Source organism: Vigna unguiculata, chromosome 6 (assembly GCF_004118075.2).
Source record: "Vigna unguiculata cultivar IT97K-499-35 chromosome 6, ASM411807v1, whole genome shotgun sequence".
Taxonomy (NCBI): Eukaryota; Viridiplantae; Streptophyta; class Magnoliopsida; order Fabales; family Fabaceae; genus Vigna; species Vigna unguiculata.
Window position 1 is genome coordinate 20925415 of NC_040284.1, and position 23027 is coordinate 20948441.

A 23027-nucleotide genomic window follows, 5' to 3' on the forward strand; every position below is an offset into this window, starting at 1 on the left:
ATTGTTTTGTTTGGGTACGTTAAAAATGCAAAGAAAATGATGAGAAAAGAATAGTTGTAAAAAGTGATTCGAAGTGGTGGGAACGCGATTGTTTAGAACCATTTATAAATCATCACCGTTTTGTAAAGGAATTGACCAAGTTTGGTGGCGTTTAGAAGCATAGAAAATGTCCACACCGAATAAAGAATATTGCGTATGGGTTGCTCACCATGCACTCACTTTTGTATACGACAACCACTCATTCATATTTGAATAAGAAGTGATAAAATATGATAAAAGGGAATCTGTGAGCTATTTCTATTTGATTCCGTATTCTATCGTACTTAAGCAAGTTGCGCAAATGTGAGTTATATTTTTATCCAACTTATCTTTTAGAAAAATAAATTATTTTACTTTTACTGTTAAACAATAATATATATATATATATATATATATATATATATATATATATATAATTCACTAGGGATGTTAAAAGAACAGTAGAATACGAGGTAATAACTCTCTTGTACCCTATTTATCTGTTCTCATATCTTGTGGTTATTTATTACATGAATATCTGTAAACAAATTTTAATATCAACGGATATTTATGAATATTTAAAAATAATTAAAATATTTAGTAACATAATTTTTAAATACATGACTAGTAATCATTTATATTTATATCGAATGAACTCAAGTTTTTAAGTACAATTTCAATATTTTAAGAAATTAGTTTAGAACTTTGAATAAGAGATATAAGTAAGTTATTTTTTTAAATGTATTTTTAGTCCCTCAACTTGGACAATAAATTGGAATCCGTTTTTATTATAAATTTTGATATATTTTTATCTCAAACATTTAAAATGAATAGATATTATCATTTTAACCTAACAATGTTATTTTTTCTTTTACGTGTTAAACGATGTTCTAGGTTAACATTTGAGATTAAATGTAATAAATTTTGTAAACAATTTAAATGTCAGGCTGAAATATCAGTTAACACTTAACAAAAGTTAATATTGTTTTGGGTTAAAAAGAAAATATTCATTCATTTTTAAAGTTTGGGACCAAAATATATCAAAGTTTGATATATGAATTTTAATTTTATGTCTAAATTTAGAGACCAAAATATATTTATATTTATTTTTGAAATAAAAAAGTAGTGGACAATGATGAAGTGATGATGAGAATATGATATTTGGTATGGTTTGACTTGAGGTTGATAGGAGAAGGAAGTGGTAGAAAAAAGTTAGGGTTTGAATAAGTTTGCACATGTTATCTATCTATCACTTTTTTCTACCACTTTTCTTTTGGGTGCAATGCAACTTGTGTTATAAAGCTGAAAACAAAATTTTGTGTGGTGATGAGTTGATTCTTGAGCAAATGATATTTTTAAAGAGACGAATGTACATGCAACAAACACAAACTCTCCAATCACAACCAACATTTGTTGTGATAATCTTAGTGCATGTAGTCTTGTACTATATTGTTTCTGTCTAATCTAAGCGTGCCCCATCAACTTGGTTTAATTTTACACATCGTCTTATGAATAGGTTTCTCACATTTCCTTTGTTCTTTAGTAAAAGAATACACAAGGGTTGAATTAAATTCTTAATTTAGCTTTTTCACCAAAAACTTGTTAAATTAATTATCTGATAAACCTTATCAACTTTGAGTATGGCAAAACATAGTTGTTTAATTGAATATTATTTTTTTATTTTGTATATATTATAGTAATATCGAGTATTGTTATTTTGCTAACGAAGTTTAGATTGAAAAGGTGAAATCAGTTTTCTATTCTGAAAATGTTTTTATAATAGCTTTTTTGTGTGTGGATTTGTTAAATATTATCTTCAAATAATTATTATATACTTGATTAATAATAATAAGTTATTTATAATTGAATGAAGATATGTAGATAAATTATTAATTTAGCAAAATAAACTATCCATATAATGTATTCACAATAGGTTATTATTGATCTCAATGAAAGCGATTAAAATTGATAGAATACAAGATAAGATAAGAACAGTTTGAAAAAAATCATATTTGAAAAGATTATATAGTTAGTTTTCAGTCATTATACTCTTCTGTAATCCTGCTTATTTTTTTTACAATATTAGTGTAATTTTAATTAAAATTTATTAAAATGGGTAGATTTTAAATAATTACACAAATAAGTAAGTTATATATCAAAAACATGATTTTAAAGAGAAATCATGTTTTAAAAACACAACTTGAAAGAGAAGTCACGCCTTAAAAAATGACTTCAATTTTTATTATTTTCAAACAAGTTTATTTTTATTTTTAACTATTAAGGAAGTCGCACTTTACATGTATGATTTTTATTTTCCTAAAAAATATTAGTTTTAAATTCATTATTTTTTGATAAATATTTTTAGTAATTTCATTAACTAAATAAAATTTAAATATTAAATGTTATTATATATTTTAAATATTCATATATATATATATATATATATACAATAAATAAAATTTACATTTATAGTTTTAAAAACCAAATTACTAAAAAAAATATTTAAATAAAAAAATAATTTTCATATAAAACAAAAAGACATAATGAGTTTTGAAAAATAAAAAAAATAATTAATTTAATTGTTGAAAAACATATAAAAATAATTTTTTTTGATTATATATAGAGATTTAAAAAATCTATTAGCCAAAAACGTTTATATAAATATTTTTTAAAAATTAGACATTTAAAAAAATTAAACTGAGAATGAGATGAAAAATATTAAATCCTTGTACATTCAAAAAGTTAGTATTTAAGCTTTTCTAAAAAAATATTAAATCCTTTCACATTCAACAAGAAAACTATTTTCAAACTAAGGATCTAGGTAATAAATATTCTTAGTGAGTTACATCATATATAATTCATTTCAAATCTTGATTCAAAAAATGTTTTTCCATCAATATCTAAATCCCAAATCATATTAAAGTGATGAATATGTAACAACATTAAGGACAAAAATCAATAACATATAAGATATAAAATCTTACATTAAAATTCCAAAAAAAAAATTGAAATTTTCTAAGTTATGAAATTGCTCATTGATTAGAATAAAAGTCTATAAGTCCAAAAATTTGAGTCGAGTTGGATTTGGGTCAAAGGTTGAGTTAGGTCGGTTCGAGTCGAAAGTTGAACTAAACTAGCCTGATTCAAAGATTGAGCTGGATAGCTCAGTTTGGATCCAAAGATGAACCCGTTCGAACCGGGTCAAAGATTAACTTGAACCAAAAAATAAAACAAGTTTTATTAAATTGAAAGTCAAACTAGATTAAGTTAAACTCAAAAATAGAGTTGACTTTGATGTAAAATATAAATTAAATTGTTTTATAAAAAAATTAAAATTTAATATATTTTAATTATTTGATCCAAATAAATTATTTAAAAATTAAAACAATTGAATTACAAGTAATTCAATTACTAGTATTTCAATTTTTTGGAATTGTGGAAATCTTTTATCAAAGACAAAAACATGATTTCAACCTTTTGACGTAGTTTTTTTTTAATATACGCACGGGTCGTTCTTTTGTTGTTGTTTTTTTATATTGATTAAATTTTTTAATAATTATTGTTATATTTAAATAATTATTTATTTATATAATTAATATATTTATTTTTATATTAATAATAATAATAGATTATCATAATAATAATGATAAGATTAAAAAATAGTAATTAGATATGAATTTGTTTGTTTTAAATCATAATACTAACACTAATCAATTAGTAATATGTAATAAAATAATATTGTTACATGGTTAAAATTTACAACTATAGTTTTGAGTTATATATTATATTAAAATAAAATATGCATGCAAGTCGTTGTTAAAATAAGATGAAAGTATATTGTGTAATATGGTATTGTACAAAATAAGTACAACATGACATTTGTTAATTTTTTTTAAATAAAAACATAACTAGAAATAAATACATGTATATTATATTAAAATTAAATGTATGTGCACTGGTTATTGTTAAAGTAAAATATAGGCATATTTTGTAATCTGGTACTATACAAAATAAATACATCATGAGATTGACGTTAAAAAAGTAACTGCCACATACAAAGTTTAAGTTAAAAGTTGAACTCTCATCTCAATTCAAAGTGACGACTTATAAAAATGCTTAAACTAATAATAATAATAATAATAGTAAATTTAATATCAATGTTAATCCTAATAATAATAATGTTAATGTCAATGCTAAGGTTAATAATAATAATAGTACTAACATTACTACTACCAATAATAATAATTTCAATAATAATAATGTTACTAATACTATTACTACTATTAATTTAAATAATATATAATCATTAAAAAAATATGCACATAATTAAAATATGGTCCCGTAGAAAATAAAAACAACATGAGATTGTGTTAAAATTTTTAAATAGAAACATATGTAAATATCAACAAATGTAATATCTGCATTATTATATTAATTAAAAAATGACATCGCGCTCACTACAAGTTACCCGTCATAATAGTAAAATCGATTGATTTGGATAAACTAAAAATCTATTTTACATTGAAAAGAAAATTTGAAAATATCAAATATTTGTCAATTATATTGATAATCACATAAAATACACAATATTATCAATATCTTTTAAAAACCATATATATCAGACTTGATTTTAGATTTCCTTGCGTATCATGTTGTTAGGAGTAGATCATTTCCTTTTCTATAAATTTTTGCTTCACTTTTCATTAAAAGTTAAAGGTCATTAAATAAAAAAAATGCATATCAAACACTCAGGGTTACAAATACCATCACGCATTAACCTCTTTTACGATCCACCCTTCAAAGTATGTAGAACATTAAAATTTTACTCCATTGCATCAGCCGAATTTTCAGCAGCAGGAACATCACACTTTTCTTTGTTCTTACTGTACAATGTTATCACAAATATTAAAGTAAAAACACATATGTTTTATTAAAAACAATTTTAAGGTTAATTCTTAAAATATCCACAAAGTATATACAATACTGTTGTATACTTACATTAATTGATAAGTTTTGTTGTGTTTGAAAAATTCTCTCCTAAAAGCTAGCAGTTAAAAGATCAAGCCACTTATGTAGTCAACTGAGTATCTAATATTATTCAATATGACGCTTATGTATCCAATAATACCCTAACATTTATCAAGCTCATATCTAATAATACTTCTATCTGAAAATGATGTTGGTTTTAATCTGTGATACGATTTCACTAATAAGTTAGGAATTGGTACCATAAATTAAGAATCCATTTATTATGCAAAGACTTCCATAAATTAACTACTTTGACATCAAGCTTATACTTTTATACAACCTTATTAGAATTAGCATCATGCTTCCGATGAGCTTTCCACATACTACCAAACCATGATTTTGCAACCATTGGTTTTATCGAAAAATAAAATTGCCCTCTTTGAGATAAATCTAGCTTCATAACTCTGCAATGCCTAACAAATAAAATATAAAATGAAATAGTTAAAAAAGCATTAATAATCTTTTACTCATTTCAGAGAAAGTTTATAAAAAATGTTCAAAGCTCAAATAATTGTCTCTAAATAATACCAAGGAAACTATTAACACCATAATGTATATTGCGTTGCTACTTGACAATACAAAAATTCAATAAAAAACTCTTGACATGATAATGTGCATCCACCATAGAAGATACCACATTCAACAACTCACTTGACAAAACTTTTGCATTATCTCATCACTAACATAGTAGATAACAAACTAAAATATCCATATAAATTACTTTAAGAGCACAAATTACACATTTTTTGGTCAGTTGTTCTCACATTACTTCATACAGCCATGTTTTTAATTTGAATTCAAAAATATTGTTAGGTGGCTTGAGTAGTTAAGTTGAAACCATCACAAGAAAATAAACCCAAGACAAAAATAAAGTCACACAATAGTTGTAGAGTCCAATAATGTACTAACTTATGAAAACCATGAAAATAAAAGCAATACACAAAGCTATTCATATATGAGCCTTAAAATCGTGAAAATAAGCAGATTGAACATTGGTCTTTTAAAGAAAAATGTCTTATACTCACCTCTAAAGCCTTTTTCCTCATCATATAAAAACTTTGGCAAGTTTCTCACCAATCCCTTCGTGGCAGTGCTAATTATGGTCGTTCCCCATCATATATAAATACTGATCTGTGAAATAATAAAATAATAATATACTAAAGCAATAAAAAATATATTTCGTTCCCCATCATATAAAGTTTGAAGAAAAACTTACAATGCACTTCTTGATATCTTTAAATTTTTAAATATGTGCAAAACCAACTATTTATATTTATGTTATATAACTGCTTACCCCAACAGCTTCAGATTCAACAAAACACGAAAATTGGGACTCACCATGTAATAAAACCTGAAATGTTGGTATAAGGGAAGGATCACGAACCTGGAATATTGACTAAAATTAGAACTTGAGTTACTTCCAGTTTCAGTTTCAATAGTGTTAATAGTATGAAAGAACAAATTAAACCACAAAAATAAATATAATAAATAAATGATTAAAAAATAGTATTGTTTGTTTAATTGGGGTTGGAAACCATTGAATACCAACACCAATATTTTCTGCATTCAGTCTTGAACCATAAAAACTCCTCATCAAAAGAATAGAATGTTGGCTAAAATTAGATCTTGAATTACTTCCAGTATTAGTTTCAATAGTGTCAATATTATGAAAGAACAAATTAAACCACAAAAATAAATATCATAAATAAAAGATTAAACAATAGTACTGTTTGTTTAATCGGGGTCAGCAACCATTGAATACCAACATCAAAAGTTTTTGCATTCAGTCCTGCACCATAAAAACTCATTAGAAAAATAAAAAAATTGTAAAAGCATAACTTTGAAAAAGCCCAAAAAAATGGAAAACAACATAATAAAGCATAAATAAATAAACTATACAGAAAAAACTAAACAAAAATGTTACCTTTTGTTCAATCACAATAATAATCTGTAAAATTAAACTTTCAAGAACATCATATTTGTAGATCATTGTATGAACCAATTTGTAGTAGGCAGATGGCATTTTCAACACAGAAACATGAAATGAAGGGAAATTAGAGAAGTAATAAAAAAGGTAACCAATAAAAAAGGGAAAATAGAAGAACCTATCGTGGTTAGAGAGATGTAGAAAAACTTGAAGAACGAAATAATGAAGGCATTGTATCCGCATAAATTACTTTAAGAGCACAAACTACACATTTTTTTGGTAGTTGTTCTCACATTACTTCATACAACCATGTTTTTCTAATTTGAATTCATAAATGTTGTTAAGTTCAAACAATCAAAAGACAATAAACCCAAGACAAAAATAATTTCTGCATTCAGTCTTGAACCATAAAAACTCCTCATCAAAAGAATAGAATATTGGCTAAAATTAGAACTTGAATTACTTACAGTATCAGTTTCAATAGTGTCAATATTATGAAAGAACAAATTAAAACACAAAAGTAAATATCAAAAATAAAATATTAAACAATAGTACTGTTTGTTTAATCGGGGTCAACAACCATTGAATACCAACATCAAAAGTTTTTGCATTTAGTCCTGCACCATAAAAACTCATCAGAAAAAAAAAAAAACTGTAAAGGCATAACTTTGAAAAAACCCAAAAAATTGAAAAACAACATAATAAAGCATCAATAAATAAACTGTACAAAAAAATAAAAAAAGTTACCTTTTTTTCAATCACAATAATAATCTGTAAAACTAAACTTTCAAGAACGTCATATTTGTAGATCATTGTATGAACCAATTTATAGTAGGCAGATGGCATTTTCAATAAATAAACATGAAATGAAGGGAAATTAGAGAAGAAAGGAAAAAGGTAACCAATAGAAAAGAGAAAGTAGAAGAACCTACCGTGGTTGGAGAGTCGTAGAAAAAACTTGAAGAACGAAATGATGAAGGCATTGTATTTGCATAAATTACTTTAAGAGCACAAACTACACATTTTTTGTTAGTTGTTCTCACATTACTTCATACAACAATATTTTTTAATTTGAATTCATAAGTTCAAACAATCAAAAGACAATAAACCCAAGACAAAAATAAAGTCTGCATTCAGTCTTGAATCATAAAAACTCCTCATCAAAAGAATAGAATGTTGACTAAAATTAGAACTTGAATTACTTCCGGTATCAATTTCAATAGTGTCAATATTATGAAAGAACAAATTAAACAACAAAAATAAATATCATAAATAAAAGATTAAACAATAGTACTGTTTGTTTAATCGGGGTCAGCAACCATTGAATACTAATATCAAAAGATTTTGCATTCAGTCTTGCACCATAAAAACTCATCAGAAAAATTAAAAAAAAAAAACTGTAAAAGCATAACTTGGAAAAAGCCCAAAAAATTGAAAAACAACAAAGTAAAGCACAAATAAATAAACTGTACAAAAAAAATGTTTCCTTTTGTTTAATCACAATAATAACCTGTAAAATTAAACTTTCAAAAACATCACATTTGTAGATCATTGTATGAACCAATTTGTAGTAGGCAGATGGCATTTTCAACACAAACACGAAATGAAGGGAAATTAGAAAAGAAAGGAAAAAAGGTAACCAATAGAAAAGGAAAAGTAGAAGAACCTACTGTGGTTGGAGAGTCGTAGAAAAAAATGTCATAACCACAGTAAACGAAGATGGGATAAATCACTCCCACAATATGTCCATGGGATGAAAAAATTATTTCTTCAAATAAAATAATTGAAAATGGGACATGTTCTTTCACAGAGTGTAAAGAAAGTAATAGAAGAATATATATTGCCTAGAAACATGCCCTAACAGATTCCTGCATCAAGATCACAATCCTCACAAACAGAAAAGGAAACAGAATCCCGAGCATCATTAAGATTGGAGCCAACGTCTGTTATTGTCTTCGTCCTCGATATCACAACTTTCTTGGTATGTAGAAATTCTTCAAAAAAAACCCAATGAACCATGAAATAAAATCAAATAAGAAAACAATACCTAGAAAACCTAAAAATAAAATCAAGCTTACCAAGAAGAGCAAAACCAATCTATGCAGGTGTTTATTTGAATTGCTGCAAAATTTCACTTGAAATCACCAACAACATTTTACCAAAAAGGAAATCACCTTACAAAAATTCCCATCAACAGAAAAAAAAAAATTACTTCAACAATCCCCTCTGTGAACAGTGACTACAGGTGACTATGAAAGTTTAAAAAAAGGAGAAGATGAGAAGCATTTGAAGCATAAAAATAAAACAAAAAGACTAAAAATCGAATATTTTTTAATTTCCTTTTACAAATCACCTTAAATCCTTACCTCGAAGCCTTGGTTCTCTAAACCTGAAAAATTCAAAACCAAAAGTTCCCAAACAATTAACAGAAAAATTTCGGTTGAATCTCGAAAAAAACAAAAGCCCCAAACTTGAAAAATACTTCAACAATCTCCTCTGTCAATAGTAACCTACAAAAGTTTAAAAAAAGGAAAAAATTAGAAGCATTTGAAGCATTAAAAGAAGAAAAAGACTAAAAATCGAATCTTTTTTAACTCCTTTTTACAAACCACCTTAAATCCTTACCTCCAAGTCTTGTTTCTCCAAACCTGCAAAATTTGAAACCAAAAGTTCGCAAAAAATTAACACAAAAATTTTAATGGTTGAATCTGGGAAAAATCAAAAGTACCAAACCTGAAGAACTCAAAACCAAAAGTTCCCAAAAAATAATCCAAAAATTTCAACAGTTGAATCTGGGAAAAAACAAAAGTTGAATCTTAGAACCAAAAAAAGAGGAGCAAGAAGGGGGTTTAGGAGGAAAGAGACCCAGAATCCCAAAAGATGGATCTTTAACTGAGCGAGAAGAGTTAAAAGGGTCAAAAGAGAATAATGACCGAAAACCTCATTTTTTTTCTTGGAATCGAAAAAATGGAGAAGCAGAAAGGGTTTTTAAGAGGGAGGAGGAGCAGAAAGGGTGTTTATGAGGGAGAGAAGACGAAAGGGTGCGTAGGAGGGAGAAAGATGAACGGGAAGGGAAGAGGAAAGGTTAAAGAAGTTAAAAGAGGAGAATGACAAACAGGCGGGAAAGCGGAAATGACCTAAATACCTATACAATCACAGATAACCTAGGATGCTGAAAATGGTGTTTTCCGTAAAATACCAAACTCTATCAGTGCACATCACGGACCATATTCAGAAGAAGTTAAAGTGACAAAAAAGCCATAAAAATGGACACGTGTCAGCGAAACAAATAGGGATATTTGGGTATTTTCCAGAGGTGTTTGTTTTCATATGTTTTAGATATGTTCATGTATTTTATTGTCTTTTCTATACGATTTTGACGAGTTTGTCATTTTTGAGTTGTAATATTTTTTTATGTTAGGTTCTATAAATTCATGCGTTCATCATGCTTTTTTTGCATGTCTTCTGTACGAGCTTTGAGGTTATTAACAATTGATAAACCATCCTTTTCACTTGTTAAATTGAAAATATTTTAACTTCTTGTTCAAACTTTGAACTTGTGTTTTTGGGAAATTTTCACAAAGACTATCCACAATTAGAGTCAAATATTCTTTCTAAAATTTAAATGCGTTTGAATTATATCTTAATGACGTGAGATATATTTAATTTCTTGAATTATATTAAATCCTTACCTTCAAGTCTTGTTTCTCCAAACCTGCAAAATTTAAAACCAAAAGTTCACAAAAAATTGACACAAAAATTTTAACGGTTGAATATGGGAAAAATCAAAAGTCCCAAACCTGAAGAACTCAAAACCAAAAGTTCCCAAAAAATAATCCAAAAATTTCAACAGTTGAATCTGGGAAAAAACAAAAGTTGAATCTCGGAACCAAAAAAAGAGGAGCGAGAAGGGGGTTTAGGAGGAAAGAGACCCAGAATCCCAAAAGATGAATCTTTAACTGAGCGAGAAGAGTTAAAAGGGTCAAAAGAGAATAATGACAAAAAACCTCATTTTTTTTCTTGAATCGAAAAAATGGAGAAGCATAAAGGGTTTTTAAGAGGGAGGAGGAGCAGAAAGGGTGTTTATGAGGGAGAGAAGACGAAAGGGTGCGTAGGAGGGAGAGAAGACGAAAGGGTGCGTAGGAGGGAGAAAGATGAACGAGAAGGGAAGAGGAAAGGTTAAAGAAGTTAAAAGAGGAGAATGACAAACAGGCGGGAAAGCGGAAATGACCTAAATACCTATACAATCACAGATAACCCAGGATGCTGAAAATGGTGTTTTCCGTAAAATACCAAACTCTATCAGTGCACATCACGGACCATATTCAGAAGAAGTTAAAGTGACAAAAAAACCATAAAAATGGACACGTGTCAACGAAACAAATAGGGATATTTGGGTATTTTCCAAAGGTGTTTGTTTTCATATGTTTTAGATATGTTCATGTATTTTATTGTCTTTTCTATACGATTTTGACGAGTTTGTCATTTTTGAGTTGTAATATTTTTTTATGTTAGGTTCTATAAATTCATGCGTTCATCATGCTTTTTTTGCATGTCTTTTGTACGAGCTTTGAGGTTATTAACAATTGATAAACCATCCTTTTCACTTGTTAAATTGAAAATATTTTAACTTCTTGTTCAAACTTTGAACTTGTGTTTTTGGGAAATTTTCACAAAGACTATCCACAATTAGAGTCAAATATTCTTTCTAAAATTTAAATGCGTTTGAATTATATCTTAATGACGTGAGATATATTTAATTTCTTGAATTATATATTTAATTCTCAAAATTATTATTTCTAATATTTAAACAATAGTAAAGAATGAGTATAATACATATAATTTTTTTTAATACAACACATAATGAAGATCACATGCTAACAACACTAAAATTATACGTGAATAAGAAAGTAAGTATAAATATTATTAAAATAATAATTGTTAATTAAATATATGTTTATATACATTTTTTTCTAACCTAATATTTTAATTAAATGATATAAACATGTTGAGTCTTTATACGACAAAATATTATAATCAATTAATATACAACGTATAAGTGTAACGTCCCATTTAATTAATATGCGTAATTAAAAGAAACGCCACACGTAAATAGTATAACAACGCAGTCCTGTAGTCCTTAACGCCATCCCTACAAACTAGGCACACCACGATACCAACAGAAACAGTTGAAAAGTCTAACAAACGAAGTACAGTAATAAAACATAGAGCAATACATGGGACAAATCCCTAAAGAAACTAAGATCCAGTCCATGCAGATTATGTAGCGGAACCATCACCTCCCTGTTGCCCGCGGGTGTTCCTCGCATCTGCTCACACCAACAAGTTGATGATCATCGCAAAAGAGAGTACCACACAGCAGAACATACAACAAAGAAAGTAGGGTAAGCTAAAGCACAAAAGAATTCATCCATACAATCCAATATATATTCACCATATCATACCCACATATCAACCAAGCATGTTATGACTTCTCAAATAGTACACTAAGACACGACTCGACTCATACAGATACATATAACTTGGTCGAATTCAGCGGATGCTCACACTTGTGGTGGATACCTCTGCTCACCCCCGAGCTATGTGTTACAAGTGTTACAATGAATCAATTTCCCTCACCACAAGGTTAGCCCTTAATGAATTTCAGGCCTCCTGCTACTCTCACCACATGAGTCAGTCCGCTCTAGGTGAGACTAACTAACTCCTTAGTGCGTCAGGATGCAACCTTATCTTGAATCCTTACCTAGTTATACAGATGGGGCACCACCATAGACACCCACTAACAGGGGCCATGGGATTACGTCCCAACCACTGAAGCGCGACCCCGAAAGTCTCACCTAGAGACTCCAAGGATTTACGCACTGACACAGACTAAACATGCTCAACCAATCAAGAAAGATTCATCATACAGATTTATACATACACATCGCATACTAGTTCTTCATAATCCATCCCTTTTAATTTTCCAGTGAATCCATTCCAGTTCATCATTCTCAACCAACATAGTGGAATTTCATCTCATGCCAATACCATGTCAATTTAATACCAACCACCTCATTCCTTTCACATGCGAAGGTTCAAGCCCAAAACCATCATTTAAAATTCATGGATCACATCACTCATGCATATTGATTTGTCTCACGCATTTAATAGAATAATCAACACCCAAACAAGCATAAACCAATTTTGAATTTCAGAAATAACCACACAAACGCAATGTCTCACCCAACTCCTCGCTCAGGCTGAAGGGTCTCGCTCAGGCGAGCCCCCTTCGCCTGGGCGAGGGCTAAAAAAGAAGCAGGGGCTCACGCGGGATCTCGCTTAGGCGAGACCCCTCTCACTTGAGCGAGATGCTCGCTCGCTCAAAAGTTTAGCTGGTCGCCTGAGTGACCTTTCGCGTAAAAAGGTTTGGGCGAGTCCCTGTTCATCTCGCCTAGGCGAGACTGGCTCGCTTGGGCGAGATTATCAGGTCTCGCCACTATTTTCCTGCAACAGCCACCCACACCAAACCAACACAACATATTCATGCGTCCACAGTTAACATAATATCACACCAACCACATAAACTCAAAATACAACCAAACAACATCGAAAAATGGAATATATGATTAAGCCATAGCTTCCCTACCTGGAAATGGCTAGCACGAGACCTCGACCCTAAACAGCGGAAAGCGGCAACTCAAGGAGCCCTTAAGGTGCTGGAAAGAAATGAGAAACAGCGGAAATGAGTTACCCAGCGTAACAGTAGCAGAACTATGAGCATCCATGAAAGGATACTTACGTAGAGGAAGAGAGCTGGTTCGAACTTGCGTGCCTGCGGTGGTACCAAACCCTAGCAGAGATTGAGAGGCGGCTGCGGCTCTAGGACAAGGAACAAATTTTCTGAAAAGTGAGAGCGAGAGTTAGGGTTAGGGCAATCTTAGGGTCTGAATTCGTTTTGGGCCAGTCCTTGGGCCCATTGGATTTGGGGTAGTCCTTACAAAACCAAGGCAGCAGAAAACTGGGCCTTACAATAAGAATGTTTTTTTTATTAGTAACTAGAGATAAAAAACAATTAGTTTTTTAATTACCAATTTATAAACTAAAAATTATAGGTAACTAAGATAGTTTTTAAATTGGTCTCTAAATTAGTAATTATAGTGAATTTGTTTCTATATTGGTCTAGTCACTAACATTAGCTATCAAACAAATCAGTTTCTAAATTTGTTCTATGAGTGATCAATTTAGATACAAATTTAAAGACCAATTTTTTTAGTAACTAAAACCTTGGTAGATAATATTAGTGACCAATTTAGAGACCATTCACTATAGTGACAAATTTAAAAACTAATTTAAAAATTATTTTAGTTATCAACAATTTTTTGTTTATAAATTAATATATAAATTAATCGTTATAGTGACTAATTATTTTTTGTTACTAAAATTGATTCCTACTAAGATATTTTTTGTTACTAAGATAATTAAGTTATCACTAAGGTTGTGCTCTTTTTTGTGGATGGATTTGAGGGAGAGTTGAAGATGAATTTGTGTGGATTTGAGTAGATGAATATGTGTGTTTTTTTAGTGGATTTAGGGGGTAAAGTGAGTGAATTTGGAGATAAATTTTATGAAAGTTAGTGAGTGATTTGAGTTATGTGATAAATTAAGAAAATTATTTTAATAGATAAAATTTGAAGATTACCAAAACACCCTTGATGATAAAAATAAAATAAAATAATTATTAAATGAGATAAAACATTAAAATTTAACAATATTTTAATTATTATCTATAACAATATATAAAGGGGATTCCTCTTTCTGTGTCCACTTTCTTTAATTCCTATTTTACCCTTTTTAATAATATAATAAATTATTTATTATTTTTAAAATTGTTTCAAAAGTAACCGTTATTTTACAGTTTGTTTTTCTCTGCAACCACATCATTTCTATTCCTTTCGTGAAGTTGTTTTGCGTTGCTTATTGTCTTTGTTTTCACACTCACTTTGTCGATGTTATTTATTTTCATTGGACTTCATTGGAGAAAACAATAACGGTATTTTCCATTGTTCCTTTTCATTTATGATTATTCGCTTTGGGTAATTGTCCAATTTCCTTTTTTCATTTATGTTATAGATGTTGGCGACATCTTCTTCGTTGGTGATGGAAATCAGGGTCTCCAAGTCTCCCTTGGGTAATTGACACTTCAAGATCACGAACGAACCGCAAAACTCAGTAAGTTTGACTATCACTTCTGCACAACGACGCATCAAAACGTTAAATTAAATTCATGAAACAAAGTAACGAACCTGAAAAGGAGATGAATGAACAAAGGAACAACAAAAACACTTACTTTCGGAACCTCCAAAACATGCCAGATTCAAAGCCAACTTAAGGATACTTCATATCTGGAACATTGTAATATATTTCATATCTGTTTTCAAATTAAATTAACGCAATGTATTCTAATTTATTTTAAAAAGTACCGTGGCCACTATAAGATAATTTTCTAAACAAAAGCTGTAGTTTATATATAGATTAAATTATTTTAACTTTGAAATTTGAAGGTTAATTAATTCTTAAATTATCAAGCACTGTGCAAAGGAACAGTGTAAAGTTTTTCGTTATGGAGATGGAAGATGAGCGAAAACTGTAAAATAACAGAAAATTGCAAAATGTATATAAAATGTAGGCTGAATTAAAAAGTTCAAAATACACACAGGCGCATAATTCAGCCTGTGTTTTAAAGTTCAATTTTGTGACAGAGAATACCGAAGAGTATAGTATTCATCAGTTTTTAAGTTTGATTATTTATAGAAATCAATTAAACTTAATATTTTTAAAAATAGATGCTTGAACAATTTTAATACGGTTGGAAACAAAAAAACTTAAGGCACTAATGTTAGATTTATTTATATTTAGCCAGTATACATCTTAATGTTCTAATTAAAACATATTTTATAAACTTTTTAATTCAGCCTACATTTTATATCCATTAGTTCAGCCTACATTTTAATTCAGCCTACATTTTATAACAATTGCAAAATCTTTAAATCTATTCAATGCATAATAATGTTTAGGCATGTGAATTTAAATAGTTATGATGAGATGCAAATCGATGTTCGTGGTTCTTTATTGTGGATTTTCCATTATTAAATATTTGTTCCTTCGGTTAAAATTCTCACCTTTATGTATATTTAAACCATATCCAACAAACTATTTACTCTATCAAGAAGATGCTACTATAAGTAACAGTAGAGTTTTTTCAACCATTGGACTGATTCGACTTATCTGAATTTGATTCATAAAAAAAAAAAGAAGATGAAATTTAGATTTAACCTGATTCATTTATAATTTAGATGTGACCAAATCCAGTTAAAAGTATAATCCATTAATAATGATTTTTTTAATATTTTTATTATAATTATTTGCCGTTTGTAATTATATTAATTGATAATTTAATATTTAAGAATTATTATGATATTAATAATATTTATTTAAATATTTAATTTATCTGTTGGTCCATATATATAAACTAACGGTTTAATTTTTAACAATTATTTTTACAATAATATATTTTATAAAATAAATATTTTTTATTATATTATTATAAATAAGTGAGTTATATTATAATATAATAAATATATAACATAAATATTATAATAAGATTAGTGTTAAAGTAATAAATTATAACAGTATAATCATGTATTAATATGAAATTTAAGATGTAATTTTCTTCTTATTATTGTACAAATCTCTATGTCCCTAGCCTTATGTCCAAACAAAACATAAAATATACTAATACTAAGCAATTTTTTTTAGAAATTAGCAACTTTTTTACATTCTGTGTTATTTTAAAACTGACAAATTACTTTTTTTAATTATGAATTTTTTTTTTCTTCAGTAACTTGCTAACTAGCCTGTCATCATTTGCATTGCTGCTCTTTATTGTTACATCAAATCAAATTTTGTAGTCTTTCTACTCACACATTTTGTAGTCTTCATTGTCCTTCTTTTCATTCATTACTTTCTTCCAAGTAATACATTTTTAAATTTATATTAATTTTGGATTTATTATTTATTATTTTTTGTTTAAATAGACAACATACCTAAATGGAAAATATTCCTTCTAACAAATCAACATCAGAACAACAAAGACAAAGATGGAGAATAAATGCTGCAAATAGAAGACGTAGAATGACCCCCCAACAAAGACTTATTGAACAGTCTAAAAGAAGGAAAAATAATCCTGAAAACACAACCAACATTGTCCAAATGCCAAACAGAGCTCCCCGATTGAGAATGACATCTATTCGACAAATGGCTCGGTCCGTAACTAATGCAGGTAACATCACATTTTTCCTCATCACTATTGTATGTAAACTATATATTCGATTTAAATAAAATTTAACTTAGCTTCTAAATATTAGGTTATGGTTTGGTCCCACAAAGGTTTGCAGGACGTAATGATAATGACGAAGAACCAAGTAATACACATATTACTGAAACCCTACATGGTCAGTCAATTTTATTCATCAATATTTAATCCATGTTATTTACTTACCATTTTATGAAATATTTACATATTTATATTTATTATGCTTCATGCTTTCACATAACAGGTTCTCCTCATGCACCGCAAAGGTTTGAAGAATATAATGTATATGAAGCATTGTCAAGTACTTCACCTGTCAGTAACATAGATTGTGGTTAGTACACTATATTTGTATTATGTACAACAGTAAAAAACATATATAAACAATAATGTATTCTAACAATCTTAAAAATACTTCATAGATAATTACATTTACTTACGCTTAAATGTAAAATTATATCTAACCCTATACAAAAAAGTATAATACAACTTCTTTGTTTAGGTTTAAACCCACCTCATCACTACTGTATGTCATTAGCCGAGAAAATCCTTCCGAATATGCTTACATTCTTTTTAGTTCTTTCCTGTAAAGTATATATTTGCTTCAAATACAATTTATCTTATTTTTTAAATATTAGGTTATGGTTTTGCCCCACAAAGGTTTCCAGGACGTAATCATAGTGAAGCAGGACCAAGTAATACGCACATTACTGACAGGTTTCCAAGACGTAATGATAATGAAGCAGGACCAAGTAATACGCACATTACTGACAGGTTTCCAGGTCGTAATGATAATGAAGCAGGGCCAAGTAATACACACATTACTGGCACTGAACATGGTTAGTCAACTTTATTCATCAATAGTTAATTTATGTTGTTTACATACCATTTCAAAAAATATTTTCATTCTATTTATTTACTATTATAGGATTTGTAATTATGATTTTGATATAATTTATTACGATGTTGAAAAATAAAACACCTTTAAGTATCGTTAATTTTCGCAATTACTTCCTTTTTTTTCTCTATGTATCAAGATATGATTATACTTTATTACCAACTATCATGGTTTTTAATTTTCTCTTTATTTATTACAGTGATATTGGTTTTTTATTATGCACTTTTTTTCATTGATTTAATACCACACAGGTTATGGTTTTCCTACACAAAGATTGGAAGGATGTAATCATAACGAAGCAGGACAAAGTAATACACACGTCAATGCCCTTCAACATGGTTAGTAAATTATTTCCATCAATAGTTAATACTAATTTTGGTACCATTGAACCTTATTTGTATCTTTTTCCTACCATAATTAATACATGTTGTGCTTTAAGAATGCACTTTTCATACTTTTGGAATTTATAATACTACATTATTTACTATTCCTCCAATTTATCACAATAATGTAGATATGCTACATGGATTCCCCCGAACACATAATAGTGCTAGAAATTTTTTAAATACGGTTCCGATGCTCAAATTTCAATTGTCTACACCAACTACATGTCCACATTGTCATGCACGATTATTTTATCATGAATCGCGCGATATGTGTTGCTCTGGTGGGAAAGTCTTACTTCCACGTGTTCCTCCTCCACATGAGCTTCTTCAAATATTTTCAGATCAAACATCTGAAAGTAGACATTTTAGACAACATATAAGAAGTTACAATCATGTCTTCTCATTCACTTCTCTTGGTGTTCATATGGATGAAACTATAGTAGCAAATGGTCGTGGTATATATAGTTTTCGTGCTCAAGGTGCAATCTATCATAGGATAGGAGGATTTTATCCAAATGATGGGTCCAGACCCCGGTTTTTGCAGTTGTACATTTATGACACTGAACATGAATTACAAAATAGGATGTTGGAAAACCCTCAACTTCATCAAACTATTGTTCATAAATTGCAACAAATATTACACCGGTGCAATCCTTTTGTGCATGTATTTCGACAACTTGCTCAAGAACCAAATATTCAGATATGTTCTTTACTCATTAAAGAGCGTCCTGCGAATCAACCACAGTATAATCTTCCAACTGCATCTCAAGTAGCAGCTATTATTGTTACTGCAGACATAGAATCAATGGCACGTGGCCGAGATATTAAAGTTGTAGGTCATGATGGAAATTTAATAAACATACAAGAAACCGTAGGATATTATGATCCTTTACAATATCCTTTATTATTTCCATTTGGAACATATGGCTGGGACACCAACACAAAAAATCATAATGGCCAAAGTATCTCTTGCCGAGAATATTATAGTTTCATGCTTCAGGTAACTTCTATCATAATTATCCCAGTTTCATTAAATTATGTAATATTAAGAAGGCTAACATATTTTAGAAACACGTGATTATTTAATGTAGATTCGTCCAAATGATCAGTCTGTAATATTACAAGCGGGACGACTTTTACAACAATATGTTGTAGATAACTACGTTAAGATTGAGACCGGAAGGTTACGATGGATTCGTAATCATCAAAACAACATTCGTGCTGAAGTGTACCAAGGTTTGCAGGATGCTTTGCATGAAGGACAAACTCACGCAGGTAAATATATTTAAAACAACATTTATTACATCTAATTATATTATCATTCACTCTTTCATTTCTTTGAAGATACTGTTGGAAAGAGGACAATATTACCATCGTCATTTATTGGTAGTCGTCGAGACTTGACACAACGATATCAAGATGGTATGGCAATTGTTGCTCACAATGGAAAACCTGATATTTTTCTTACAATGACATGCAATCCATCTTGGAGTGAAATTTCTTCTGAACTACAAAATCAACAAACTCCACAAGATCGCCCTGACTTGCTCACAAGAATCTTTCGAGCAAAATTTGAGCAATTGAAGGAAGATGTTGTTAATAAAGGAGTCCTCGGAAAAGTTAATAGTTATATGTATGTTACTGAATTTCAAAAACGTGGGTTGCCGCATGTACATATGCTATTGATCTTAGATAATAATGATAAGTTACGTGATCCACAAGATTATGATAGCATTGTGAGGGCAGAAATACCAAATAAGGCAGAAGAACCACAATTGCATGAAGCTGTGTTGAAACACATGATACATGGTCCTTGCGGAACTCTCAATCCTAGATCACCATGTATGAAGCGCAATCAATGCCAAAAGAGATTTCCCAAGGATTTCTTGGAAGAAACACGACAAGGTAATGATTCATATCCACAATATAGAAGACGTTTTGATGAACCAATTTCCATAAATAGAAATGTGACTGTTGACAATAGATGGGTGGTTCCTTATAATCCTTGGTTACTCTTAAAATACGACTGTCATATAAATGTTGAGGTCTGCAGCAGCATCAAAAGTATTAAATATTTGTATAAGTATGTTTACAAAGGACCGGATCGAGTAGCAATGGAGATTCATAGAGGACCAATTATAGATGAAGTCCAGCAATATCTCGATGCTAGATGGATTTGTGCTCCCGAGGCTTTATGGAAAATCTTCAGATTTACAATCTATCGAATGAATCCAGCTGTTGAAAGATTGCAAATTCATTTACCAAATCGACAACAAGTGCGATTTTATAAGCACCAAAACATCAATGACGTGTTGAATGATGATAACAACTCCAAAACCATGCTCACACAATTTTTTGCACTCAATCAAAGAGATCCCCAATCTAGAACATTTTGTATCGGGAAATTCCAGAGCATTATTGTTGGAATAATAGACATAAGGAATGGTATCCAAGAAGGTCAAACAAGAAAGTTATCGGCCGAATGTATACTGTATCTCCTTCTGAAGGAGATAAGTTCTTCTTGCGGGTTTTGCTTTCTCACATAAGAGGACCAACCAGTTGGGAATATCTATTATCACCAAATGAAACATATTGTCACACATTCAAAAAGGCGGCTGAGAAATGGGGCTTTTTAGAAAGTGACAATAGTATTCATGAATGCTTAGTTGAAGCATCAACTTTACAAATGCCATATGCTTTACGAAGACTATTTGTGACCATATTACTTTTTTGTGAACCAACTGATGTTAGAAGCCTTTGGAATCACTTCCATACCTATATGCTAGAAGATTATACTTCAACCAACACTTCTGTCAATGAGAACTTGATTCCTATGTTATTGAGGGATTTAAATGACCTTTTAATTCAGCATGGTAAAACAATCAAGGATTTTGATTTGCCACCTTTATCTTATGATGCATTGGCAACTACTTCAGTACCAAGAATTATACAAGAAGAATTATCAATACAGATACCTACTGAAGATGTTGACAATGTACACAGATTGAATCATGACCAACTCATTGCCTTCAATACCATTTTAGATGTAATCAACCGTAATCAAAGTCAAGTCTTTTTTGTGGATGGACCAGGCGGAACCGGTAAAACATTTCTTTATCGTACTTTAATTGCACATTGTAGGAGCAACGGTCAAATTATTTTAGCTACAGCCTCCTCTGGTATAGCAGCAACATTATTACCGGGTGGTAGAACTGCACATTCTCGATTTAAAATACCTATCAATGTCGAGGCCGGTTCGTTTTGTTCTATAGTAAACAATCAGATCTTGCAAAACTAATAAAAATAGCAAAGGCAATTATTTGGGATGAAGCACCCATGATTAACAAATATGTTTTGGAGGCACTAGATCGAACATTAAAGGACATTCTAGATTCTGATGCTCCATTTGGGGGGAAAGTGATCATATTAGGAGGTGATTTTCGTCAGGTACTGCCAGTTGTTCAAAAAGGTACAAAAGCACAAATGATTTCTGCCTGTATTATTAACTCTCATTTATGGAGTAACACAAAGATATTACATTTACAACAAAACATGAGATCATTACAAGATCACAATTTTGCTGAATATCTCATGCGCATTGGAGATGGTATTGAACCAACACAAGTTGATGACATGGTTAAAATACCCCAACAACTAGCAATATCATGGGAAGGAGAAACCTCAATACAACACCTCATACACCAAACTTTTCCTCAGTTACAATTTCATACATGGGATGCATCTTATATGGCTGAACGAGCCATACTAACTCCAAAAAATGAAGATGTAGAAAAACTTAATGACATAATTATCGATCTATTTCCAGGAGAAGATCGTAATTTGTTGTCATTTGATGAGGTTGAAGGAGACACATATCATTTATACCAACATGAGTACTTACACACTATTTGTCCAGGAGGTTTGCCACCACATAACTTAAAGGTTAAAAAAGGATCACCGTTAATGTTGTTGCGAAACATAGACCCTAAATCTGGGTTATGTAATGGGACAAGATTATTATGTCGTGGGTTCTATATGAACATGCTGGATGTTGAAATATTGACAGGTCACCATGCAGGAAAAAGAGCTTTCTTACCAAGAATTAAACATAAAACAACAGAGAGTGCAGGTCTTCCTTTTGTGCTTATTAGGAAACAATTCCCTGTGAGATTGAGTTTTGCAATTACCATAAATAAATCACAAGGACAAACTATACCTACCGTTGGAATTTACCTTCCACGACATGTTTTTAGCCATGGTCAATTATATGTTGCTTTATCAAGAGGTGTTTCTCAAACTTCCACAAAAATCCTTATTAAAGAAGGACACCTTGAAGGACAAGAAGGCATTTTTACCAAGAATGTTGTTTATAAGGAAATTTTGTTATCTCAAAACTAG

The 23027-nt window shown here is 29.8% G+C and overlaps 1 protein-coding gene across 1 annotated transcript; it reads left to right on the forward strand.

The window, feature by feature from the left end:
• The first annotated feature begins 18897 nt into the window (after nt 1–18897).
• Nucleotides 18898–23027, forward strand: LOC114188511. Its single transcript, XM_028077084.1, is given in 5 exon segments — nt 18898–19629; nt 19721–19904; nt 19974–21074; nt 21137–21898; nt 21901–23027. Coding segments are annotated over 5 exon segments (3906 nt in total).